The sequence below is a fragment of the Triticum dicoccoides genome, chromosome 3A (assembly GCF_002162155.2).
Source record: "Triticum dicoccoides isolate Atlit2015 ecotype Zavitan chromosome 3A, WEW_v2.0, whole genome shotgun sequence".
Lineage (NCBI taxonomy): Eukaryota > Viridiplantae > Streptophyta > Magnoliopsida > Poales > Poaceae > Triticum > Triticum dicoccoides.
Window position 1 is genome coordinate 631,725,351 of NC_041384.1, and position 11,361 is coordinate 631,736,711.

Genomic DNA, 11,361 nt, shown 5'->3' on the forward strand with positions numbered 1-11,361 from the left:
AACTATTACTATGAGGAAAAACATTCAAAATGCCTTGCTCTCCCAGCAAATGTCATCCAGATAAGATTTCCGTAGTTTTTTTTAACTTGTAGAAATCAGTTTTGTTTTTGAAATTTCGGGATCCAAAATGATGCTCTACCGGCGAGGCACGCGCCCTCCGCCGGTCTCCCGTACGATCCCCCACATCGGCTAGCGCGCGCAAACACAAAACTCACAGAGCCACGGGCGCCAAACTCGATCCAGCCGAGCGCCCAAAAATCCGGTGGAAAGGAGGGGAGGAGAGCTCCAGAACCCTAGCCATGGCCGGGGGGGCAGGAGGGGGGCCGCCCCGCGACTGGCTCTCCGTAGACGAGACGGCGGCGGCCTTCCTCTCCCGCTCCCTCTCCACGCGGCCCCCCATCCTCCTCCCGCCGCCGCTCCACCGCGCGCCGCTCCGCCCGGGAAACGTTGTTGAGATCGCCGGCCCGTCTGGCTCCGGCAAGTCCCAGCTGCTCCTCATGGTAAGCGAAACTCCAGCGCTCACACACCTTTTCCCCCCAAAGAAATGTTTGCATTTAGCGCCACAGGGTAGTACACCGCGCACTTGCAGCTCACATCTATAGCCGGAAACACTGTAGCAGTTCACTGCAAGCTTTGGTTGATAGGAGTGTTTATGAAGTCGCATGAACACAGGGGCAATCTGCATCTATAATATCAGTTCAGACTTCAGAATGTAACCTTTACTGTAAAGTAAGTGTGATATATATGCAGCACCAGCGCAATTTGTATAGAGTAAACAAGTTCATGGCATTGCTGAAACATATTGGCGGTGTGCAGAAAAGGAAGAAACAGTACCTTCAGTGCTTCATACGCTTGGAACTAGCACACCTGCAATCTTTCAGTGTTTGTTACATGCAAATGTGGATTAAATCAATGCTGTTTTAACACCTGATTTTTTTTCATATGAAATGATGCAAAATGCTGTGATCAGCAAGGAATATCTCAGCTCAGTGTGTGATTGCTGGTATGTTAGTCTGCAGTGCAGTGCATACTACCAAAGGAGTGGGAAGGTGTCTATTTCGGCGGCCTGGGGAAAGCAGTCATGTACATTGACTTGGACTGCCGATTTGATGTGCTGCGGCTGGCTCAGATCCTCAGGAAGCGCATTGCGGCGGGTTGTGGTACACTGTACTTAAATTATTAAATTTGCATTACAAATTTGTCAATCTGACTTATCCAATTTAGTTCAAGCTAAATATAGAATTCTTTCCTCACCAAAAAAATAATCCGTATAGTGCCTATAATAGTGTGCACTGTGAAATTTTTTTGCCCATAGGGTTGGAGTAGAACTGGATTAATGGGCACTGTTTCTCTGTTGTATTACCAGTGGTTTGGTTGTTGCCTAGTTGGATTTTGCGGCATTGATTTTAGCCTCTCTGCGCTCATAATCTACACTACATACTGTCCAGTTTTCATGGAGCAGAGATGTGCCTATAATAATGTCTTCATTTTTCTCATACTTTGCAGGTTCAGTGCATCATGAAGAATTTGAAACTGATGGTTCAAAAGATAAATTCCGTTTGTTTGAAAGTACACTGTTTTCTGATTGCATGAAGCGTTTCCTGTATGTCCGTTGTTACAATAGTTCCGAACTTATAGCTGCTTTGAAGGCAAGTCCTATATGTTTGTGACATACACCTGAGCATGTTACTACTCTTGTGATGTGTTCATATTTTTGTTATCTGTTCCTTGGTTTACTTGATTTAGAAATTAATTGAAACATATAAATAAGCTATGGCCATGTTGCATTATTGCTATGTGGCCAAAGGTTCTATTTCTAGCTAGAGAAAACTATGTAGATTTTCTCATTTCCTTGGCTGCCCATTCATGCAACTTTCATGTTATTTTGTTTTTTGGTACCCTTTTAGTCAATTGGATGTTGGCTGAAAAGGTGATAATGATAGAACTTGGGCATGTAGCAGCGCACACATTTGGGAGTAAGCATACATCATTATCATCTGATAAATACTATATGTGTGGTGTGTACAGCATGTCAACACAGCATATTTAGGATCATCATGTAGGTGTTTGATGCTTGGAGCTTGATTGTTCGAAAATAAGATACTTGTAAGAGTGAACAAAACACAGAGAAAGTTATTGGGTGCTATGTGTGGGATGAGTTACGAACAAGACACTTATGCCTGTCTCTTGCAACAGTCTAGGGGGTATACCATAATAAGCTATATCTTCATGTTTATGTAAGATGGATGTATTTCTTATATCTGGTTGGTGACTTCACAGAGTCTAAAATCTCAATCTGAAGCCAGGAACGAAATTTTTGATATTGGTGTATATTTCCTTATGTTAGACAGGTACGTTGCTGGCTTCCTAGAATTTATTCGGTTTTGTTTAACTGGTCAATTGAAGTTATAGCTACTGTATCAAAGTGATGCTTCTCCTTTTATACTTGAAATTGTTATCACCAAATTATGCTCCATTCCCGTGGAATCATAGTGTTTGCTTATCCACTTCTTTTCTGTATTTTTCAATCACGTTGCTGGCTAACTGTTTTCTACTGTAACATATCCCCTTTTACAGCATTGGCGCATTCTACTGGATAGATCGTGCTCTTCAACCTACTAGAGAGAGTAAAGGGTGATCACAACAAACCTTACATGCAATACTAGTTTGATAGCCTCCTGATCTTATTATGCACATATCTTCAGTAACAGTTGGTTTGGCATGCATGCTTTATTTGGTTATTGCTTCATGTATTATGTGGAAGTCACTGTATACATGTGACTATTGGAAAAAGCTTTATCTCTACTTTGGTATAAGGAATTATCTCAAATATATGCTACTGAAGAGTAGTATGTCACATGAAAATAGTCAGTCATACTGTGCGTCATATAGGAACTAAACATAAAATCAACAGTTACAGTATGGTATAAACACACCAACAAGTTAGAACCTAACAGTTAAGCTGTAATAGTTAAAATAAAACAATATTTTTAACTAATATCAGAAGCATCATCAATGCAGAAAGTAAGCATCATGATAAGTACAAAATACAATGTACGTTTGATTTTCACTTCGACGACCAACTAGGCAACTAGTGGAACAATGCAAACAATGTAGATTGCCAGAATATAGATATATAGTAATCATGATGCTTATGAGTTATGAACCAAGTCAAAAACATGTCGGTGCTGGAAACATCCCCAATTTTTTCAAATCCAGAAATTTCCAGCGTATTTACACTTATCTTAGAAGTGCATTATGGGTGTGAAAAACAGGACAGTAGCTGGTTCAATTAATTACAGATATGCAGTTTGCGAGCGCAATGGGGCCTCGGTGCTTTATGCATTTTTCAGGAATCATGTCTCTGCAGGAAAAAACACCAAATTCCGTTTTTTACTGAATAATCCCTTTTCTCGTTTCCATGCTTGAGCACTCCCTTAGTAACACCCCTCTGCTTCTTGGCCAAACTTTTCACACCTGTCTTTGCAGGAAAACTCTATCATTTCAGAGTATCACCGAAACTGTTGTCCAGGAGATACACAAGTTTTTGCAACTTCAACCTATTTTGGTGTTGGTCACAAAGGCACCTATTTATGGTGAAGGAATCACGACATCAAACGACTTCCAAAGGTAATCCATAATCTATTATCACTAAACACTGTTGCGACTTGAGACCTAAGAATGTGCACTCTATTTCTGCTGCTGCTGTGTAAATGTATATGTTGGATGCTAGGACTGACCGAATCAGCTTGAATCTCGCTGATCATTCGTGGAGGTCGAACTTCTTAGATAACTTGAGATTATAGAATGTTAAGATTATGTTTTCTTGTACTGAACAGTCAAAACCTTTTCTATAGATTTATGAATGTATGCAGTACAAGAGTACTGTTTCCCGTAAAGAAAATCCTTTTCTGTAGTGTTTAGACCTTGGAATGCAGTAATCAGGTATGGTAAAGTTGATTCATTTAGTAAACCATTGCTGTGGTTTGAATATGGAAAAACGGAGCAAAATAGGCACTCTTCACTGGCAGGTGGTGATACCCTGATTGTGGTTTCAGTTTGTTCACCTTAACTTCATTTTATCTAATTCAACATGTTGCAGTATATAACCAAAAATCATACTCCATCCACGATCAGTATATCACCAACATGTTGAATTAGGTATTTCAACGTACTGCACAGTGTCGAGTAGTGCCTTAATGTAAAACTTCTCTTTTGAGTAGTTCCTTATCAGTATCAAACCATTTAAGCAAAATAATTGTTTCCAGGACAACTTTAGCGCCTTTTCGTCTTTTCAGAATCTATAGTTTGAGCTACCCATCCACACATTCAACAATTTTTTGAGTTATGACTCTCTTGGCTTACGACCCCTTCCATGTCTGCACTCCGCAATAATAGGAGAATGTGCTTTTGTTGTTGTGCTTTCTTAATTGCGAGATGCCAGGACCTAATGAATTGCGAAGCTGAAATTTGCAAATAGTGATTGATTTTTTTCTATATTTTTCCTATATTTCTTATGTAATCAAATTCGCAATATGTAAATTTATTCCAACCATAGAACGCTAAAACAGTACTATCTGGGCATGTGTGTTTCTACCAAGACATTAAATCTTTCCATTTTAGTTGTGACCACTGTTTCGACCAGCAGAGTTTATTTCACGTGATGACCCGTGTTAAATGTTTTGTTTGCTAGGTACTATGAATTTCTTTTTTTAAAATCAACATGTTTCTCTGCCTTGTTTTCCTAGGAAGCCTGAAATAGATTGTCCTTTTTAATGGTATTTAGGGGTTCTCCAAAGTACATGTCAGAGGATTCAACACCTTTGGGATATCCGAAACGGGAAGAAGAAAGAAATGGTTCATGTCGCGAATACATGCCATCTGCATGGCAGGTCCGTGCCATCCTTTCCTCACCAAAAAGCTAGTTTGATGTCATATGATAAATTCTTCAACAAATTACCAGTTAGCTTCAGTTACTTTTCATTCGTTGCTGTGCACACATCTTTATGTTGCTAGGTGATCTCTACTAATATCTGAATAATGATAAATACATAGTGGTCTAAAAGCTTTCTAAACTTGTGTTTTACAGACATTTGTTACACACAGGATAAAGTTGCAAGATTTAGGTTGGTAAATGCACTTCTCTACGGTTCAACCCTCACGACCTCTTTAAGGACAAGCTGGGGGAGGAGGGTTTCCCCCCCTCCAATGTCACTTATATTATAAATTATCTAATTACTGCAAACTTACTGGATTGTCCTTTACAGCACAAGAACCAGGGTTTTTCTCTGAGCAGGAAAATGCAATCCTTTCTGTGCATACTTGTGAGTGGGTGCAGCCTTCCCTAAACTCAAAAGAGAAGTTCTATATCAAGGATGTAAGCTTCTGGGTCTTATTTTCTTTCTAGTTTCCCTTACCAGTTTGGCCAACTTCCATGTTTGTTTTAACTTAGATGATTCCTTTCCAATGATCAGGACGGTGTTGGCCTTATACAGTGAAGCCTATCAGTTTCTGTGCTGGCAGATAGCATGACTTGTCCGACCTCCTGACAGAACTGTTGTGATCTGTGATAAACGTATGTATGGGAAATGCTTAAGTAATATCTCTATCTTGGTCCTCGGGTATTATATGGCACAGAACCCAAAAGCAACAGGGATATTCTTTTGAAGGTTGCCGTTTTCCTCTGACTGATTTCACAATTGGCATGACTTAATCATACACTCATATTTTGTTGGTTGTTGCAAGAGACTACTTTTCACACTAAAACCCAAATGTAGACTAACTGAACATCATTTTGCACTATTAACAGAAGAAGTAGCATTTTTAAATACGGATGAATGTGATAATTTTTTTGTTCAGGTAACTGTTTGTGCTGTCTTCTGATATTTGGCATGGCATGATCACATGATGGGACCTGACATTATAATTTACAATTTTACATTGCTCCAGGGAAAAGTAAGTCTGGCTTCTTTATATTCTCTGAACTGCTAATGGCTGTTTAGTACTGTTGTCATTCAAATGTCTGTTCGATTTTCCCCCCCAAATTCACGACGTTTCATTTTTCTATGGTCATTAGGCAGTACACTTGCTGTTTAACTTAACATCAGAAGGTGAGATGGAGAAACCAAGGTGATATGCTCAAAGAGGCACCAGTGATTCAGCTGGTATGACCTTCCTAGTCATGTAGTAGCCCATATTCGAGCAACCCTGATGATGCCATCATAGATGTCGCTTCCTCTGTTCCTAGGGGTTTTACAGATTCACGTAGTTTAGGACTCGTCTGAGCCCCAGAAACTGGGGGGCTTAAGTTTATAGGGTATGGGGATAGGTACGGTCTGCGTTGGACATAAATAGGGTCTAAATTTAACTTGTTGATTTGTTCAAGGCCAACTGTTTGGCTAGTTGTCGTGGAATCATTCACCAAGTTTTCAGCCTAGGTCTAAACTATTATTTATGCACTAATATATCACCAGCCCATTGTCTTTTGTTCATCACGCCGCCCAGCACTATGAGAAACCTTGTTGCCAAAAACATCTCATTTGATGCTGTGATCTTCGCATGTTTCCCACATAAATTTTGTCTGCGAGTTCTCTACCCAAGCTTCTAGCTGTCTGATTAATCGTACCTATTCTCTTTGGATTCCGTTGCAGATTCTTGTGCCCCCAGCTGGTGTTTCTTGTTCATTCCTAGGAAGATACACACCCTGTCTTGGTCTTAGTTGTCGGAATGTGGCTTGTCATTTCTCAGCCGCTCTAGCATTTCGCCTTTTTTTAATAAACTGTTGTTATTCTAGTGCAGCATAGCATCACATGATGTAGTACTACTACTAGAATTGTAGTACAATCAGCCGGCGAAAGGGAAATGCAAGCCGCTGCCAGTGGCAATGGTCTATTTCTGCCGGCCTTGCAACTGACATCAGATGTCGCCCTCTGTTTTTCTGTAACCATGCACGCAACTGGTGAGTTGAGATGGTGATGTTGACTTGCTGTAATCATCAGATGAAAGCAGCGGCCGCAGCAAATGGGATGCATTGTTTTTCAACGAACCGCATGCACTCCGAAGTCATCAAGATTGTCAGGTCACCCGGCCTCGTGCCATGTGTTACTACCCGTAGGCCGTCTTCATCACAATTTCTGACGTGTATCATTTTTCAAGGGGGTTGCACTAGAGCAGTTTGTGTCCCACTCTGATGCTGCTCCGCCAGCTCCGCGAGGTAGATCGTCTGCCTTTAAGTTGCTGCAGTTTGTTGTTCACCCTAACTTGTGCACTACAAAAAGGCAGCCAACGATCTTCGGACGCTTCTGTTTAACTTCAAAAGTTAAGTACTTGTGCAACGAACGCTGCTTTGGTGCGTCCCACCCAACTGACCAGCGCTTGACTTGACTTTCCCCCGTGCCCTATCCAATGAATAAGAAGAAGGCCGGTCTGTCTATGACCTAGCAAGTTCGATCTCCTTTATACTTGCCGCAAACAAGAGTAGATTTGAATTTAATAATTATGTCAAAAAAATTTATTACTTATTATTAAAATTGTGTGAGGAACTTGTACAAAGACAAATAATCTTAAACATAAAAAAGCAAAACGTGTCAGGGATAAATACGATGGGATTAAAAACCCACTATGCATGTTGTATGGTAGAGACATTTTTATGTGTGGATGAGGCAACTATTGGTGGACTAAGCTAGCAAATGCAACTATCATAACAATTTTGATGATGTGGTTTATTGTGATGGTAGAAAAATAGCTATGATACTTCCCAACTGTCTACTACAATGAGTTTTGTCAGGCTCCGACAAGGGAGGGGTGATGACGGCGGCGCGCCTTCGGCTCAATTTAGTGCTTGTAGTCATTGCTAGATGGTCTACGAATCTGGATGTTATTTTTATTATTTCTGGCATTCATTGTACTGCTGTGATTGAAGATAAATACTTCCTCCATCCCATAATATAAGACGTTTTTTTTAACTCTAGTAGTGTCAAAAAACGTCTTGCATTATGAGACGGAGGGAGTACATCGGAAGTTTTCCTGCAAAAGAAAAAGAAAAATAGCTAGAATACTTTTTTTGTGGCGATAGCTATTAATACTTTGGCAGTGGGGTTTGTATATAGATATCGTATGGCAAGAGGAAAATACAGTTCCTTGAAAATCGTTTTTTCCGACACCCACTGCAAAAACCAAATGACGAGTTTATAGCATATAGGTACAGAGGGTGGGAACAAAGCACAGTTTCATGGCAATCTCACAATATGGTGAAAATAACTTTGCCAAATGTCACAGTATCTGATGCCTGTGTACTGGATCTTCCAGGACCTGGAGTAGATACAAACTTGGAAGATTCTAATGCGGATGACAAAAGTTAAGGGTCGGGAGATTCTCAGCGACGAGTGGTGAGCTATCTCAAAAACAATGAACAATAATTTAAAACAAACTGACGTCTCAAAAACAGCAAAATGAATAGCTTATTCCACAACACCCGTTGTGCACGTTGACTTAGTAAATCTCAAAATGATATGTCGGCTCAGTCTCTCGGAGGTGCTCATAAAGATAGGATGTGCGTGTGTGCGTTTATAGGGGTGAGTGTATGTGCGTGTATATGAGCGCTTGTGTCTGATGCTCATAAAAACAAACAAAAAACGTACGACCAAACTCCAGCCACAGCCAGGAAGGGAAGCGGCCGGCGACCTAGACGTCCTGGGTGACGCCGCTGGGCGCCCTGTTGCGCGGCTGGTTGGTCTCGTTGTCGGAGTACCACCCGTGCTTGGACGAGTCGTACTTCTCGCCGTCGCCCCAGAGCGCGTAGGCCTCCTCGCCGTGCACCGCGTCGTCGCCGATCACGAGCTCCTCCTCCGGCATCCGCAGCGGCACGATGAGCCGGACGACGAGGCAGATGATGCTGGTGACCACCACGTTCCATCCGACGATGAAGAGCGCGCCCACCACCTGCTTCAGGAGCTGCATGCCGCCGCTGCTGCCGCCGTAGAAGGCGCCGCGCGAGTTGGTCACCGGCACGAACATGCTGCACAGCGTCGGCTCCGCGAAGAGCCCCGTGGTCACGCCGCCGAGGAACCCCGCCACGGCGTGGGTGTGGAACACGCCCAGCGTGTCGTCCACGCGCTGCAGCAGCTTGGACCGCTTGTGCACGACCATCATGGTGAACCACGGGATGCTGCCGGAGAGGACCCCCATCACGATCGCCGCCCACCCCTGGACCAGACCCGCGCCGGGCGTGATGCAGACGAGGCCGGTGATCATGCCCTGGACGGCGCCGATCACGGAGGGCTTCTTGAAGAAGATGACGTCCAGGGAGGTCCAGACGAGTAGGCTGGTCGCGGCGCAGATGTTGGTGTTGAGCACTGCGATGGAGGAGTCGAGGTTGGCGGCGTAAGGGTCACCGCCGTTGAACCCGGCCCACCCCATCCAGAGTATGCCGGCGCCGGCGAGCATGAGGAGCACGTTGTTGGGCGGGAACCTCTCCCTGTCCTTGGTGGACCTGGGCCCGACCCAGTACGCGGCGGTGAACCCGGCGATCCCGGAGGAGAGGTGGATGACGTAGCCGCCGGAGTAGTCCATGACGCCCCACTGGAAGAGGAAGCCTCCGCCCCAGAGCGAGAAGGCGCCGATGGTGTAGGAGAAGGTGAGCCAGAGCGGCACGAAGATCATCCAGGCCCTGATGTTCATGCGGCCCAGCAGCGAGCCGGCGAGGAGGATGAGCGTGATGGCGGCGAAGACGCACTGGAAGTAGACCATGGTGGCCATGGGGTAATTCGGATTGATCCAGGCCGTCTCTTGGCTGCCGTCCTTGAAGAAGTGGGTGGACTCCGGCAGCACGGCCTGCATGAGGAGGAACTTCTGCCCGAGCGCCGGCCGCGCCTTGCCCCAGAAGGGGAGCAGCTGGTGGCCGAAGGACATGTTGTAGCCCCAGGTGACCCAGCAGAGCCACACGGCGGCGAAGGCGTAGAGCGCCATGAAGGCCGAGTTCACGGCCCACTTCTTCTTCACGATGCTGCCGTAGAGGATCACCAGGCCGGGCATACTCTGAAGTCCCACCAGCGTCGCAGCGATCATCTGCCATGCGTTGTCGCCCTTGTTCAGCCATGGCGGCACCACTATGCCGTTGGGCGAGTACCCAACGGACATGTTGTAATCCGCGGCCGTCGACATCTTGCTACTTCGACCGGCAGGCCCGCCCCGAGCTCGCCTGCAGCTAGAGGTACTGTCCGCTATCGGCTAGCCGGAGATGGTAGTGGTGGGTGGTGAGTGGTGGTGACGACTGAAGCCAAGCGACGCTCCCGGTTCTATATATAGGTCGACCGTTTTCGGTCCCAGCTAGCGTAGGACAGCTGACCCATGGCTGACATGTGGGCAAACGAATGGCGGGCGTGCCTAGAAAGAGATGAACTGGCCGGTGGGTGACATGAGGAGCTGGATCCTATGCCAAAGATGAAACATGTATTGAACAGCTGGGACTTAGGGAGGTAGGGAAGGAAGAGATCATCCAGTCTCTCTCCCGGAGGATAAATGGCTTAGGCAACACCATTCTCCCGGAACATTATCCGACCTTATACCGCATTGTACGTCCTAAAAATGATACACTCGAGCATGTGCTTTGATCTCTTCTATAAAGTTAAGGTACGCCATTAATGTACCCTAAAAAAACATGTGCTTTGATCATCTCCGTCGGATATTTCTTTTGGAGAGGATTTCATTGGCCCTCGTCTGGCAAAATCTTGTGTCCATATTATATTTGATTAATCTGATACAAAGACGGGATGTTTTTCGTTGGAATCTTACTACTTCGAGGTCATTCACAATCAACTTTATATACGCGCTCTTACAAGAGCACATTTTGAGATCCCAATGCAAAATAATAAGAAAATTTGGAATAGAAAATTTCACTAAAAGTCAAGATTTTTATGAGGTATATTTGCAGAGGAGCCGTGCTAACCAAAGACAATCTTGCTCACCGCAACTGGCAATCAAGTAAGAAGTGTAGCTTTGTACTCACCATGAGATAATCAAACACCTCTTTTCCTGGTGCAAGTTTGCGCGCACGTGGCCAAACATTCAAATAGCGTTCAATTTATATCTTACACAAGTGTTATGGTCACTAATGGGATGAATTCCAAATAGGTTTAGTACGTAATAAGGGTGAGAGCCTCAGCCTTATGATCGCTATGGCCATGTAGAAATGTTTTGGTTTTCAACTACAAAAACTCTACTCCTTTGCAGGTAATTTTTCATTATATGCACCGGCTTCATATGTGGTCTATACTACACCGAACAGAGTACCAACCGTTGTTTAAGGTTGTGTGTATGCGATTGAAGCAGATGGACAAGGAGGGTTTTTACCCAAGATGGGTG

The 11,361-nt window shown here is 44.2% G+C and overlaps 2 protein-coding genes across 7 annotated transcripts; one reads left to right on the forward strand and one right to left on the reverse strand.

Annotated features, from left to right (window-relative positions):
* The first annotated feature begins 208 nt into the window (after nt 1-208).
* On the forward strand, nt 209-7,835 carry LOC119269741 (DNA repair protein XRCC2 homolog). Of its 6 annotated transcripts, XM_037551650.1 has the most exons (13): nt 212-500; nt 1,013-1,160; nt 1,507-1,649; nt 2,281-2,351; nt 2,578-2,634; nt 3,490-3,630; nt 4,787-4,892; nt 5,090-5,126; nt 5,268-5,377; nt 5,475-5,669; nt 5,860-5,955; nt 6,077-6,164; nt 6,651-7,835. In XM_037551650.1, the coding sequence occupies exons 1-10, from the start codon at nt 300-302 to the stop codon at nt 5,496-5,498; spliced, it is 1,038 nt and encodes a 345-aa protein (XP_037407547.1). In that variant the 5' UTR covers nt 212-299; the 3' UTR covers nt 5,499-5,669; nt 5,860-5,955; nt 6,077-6,164; nt 6,651-7,835. The 6 variants fall into 6 exon arrangements, with proteins under 6 accessions (XP_037407552.1, XP_037407549.1, XP_037407551.1 ...); XM_037551652.1 differs by lacking the exon at nt 6,651-7,835 and having other exon boundaries at nt 211-500; nt 1,013-1,157; nt 6,077-6,491; XM_037551654.1 differs by lacking the exon at nt 6,651-7,835 and having other exon boundaries at nt 211-500; nt 1,013-1,154; nt 6,077-6,491.
* An 819-nt stretch (nt 7,836-8,654) lies between these two features.
* Nucleotides 8,655-10,161, reverse strand: LOC119272382 (ammonium transporter 3 member 1-like). The gene has a single exon (XM_037553884.1). The coding sequence runs from the start codon at nt 10,159-10,161 to the stop codon at nt 8,683-8,685; it is 1,479 nt and encodes a 492-aa protein (XP_037409781.1). The 3' UTR covers nt 8,655-8,682.
* Nucleotides 10,162-11,361: the final 1,200 nt, after the last annotated feature.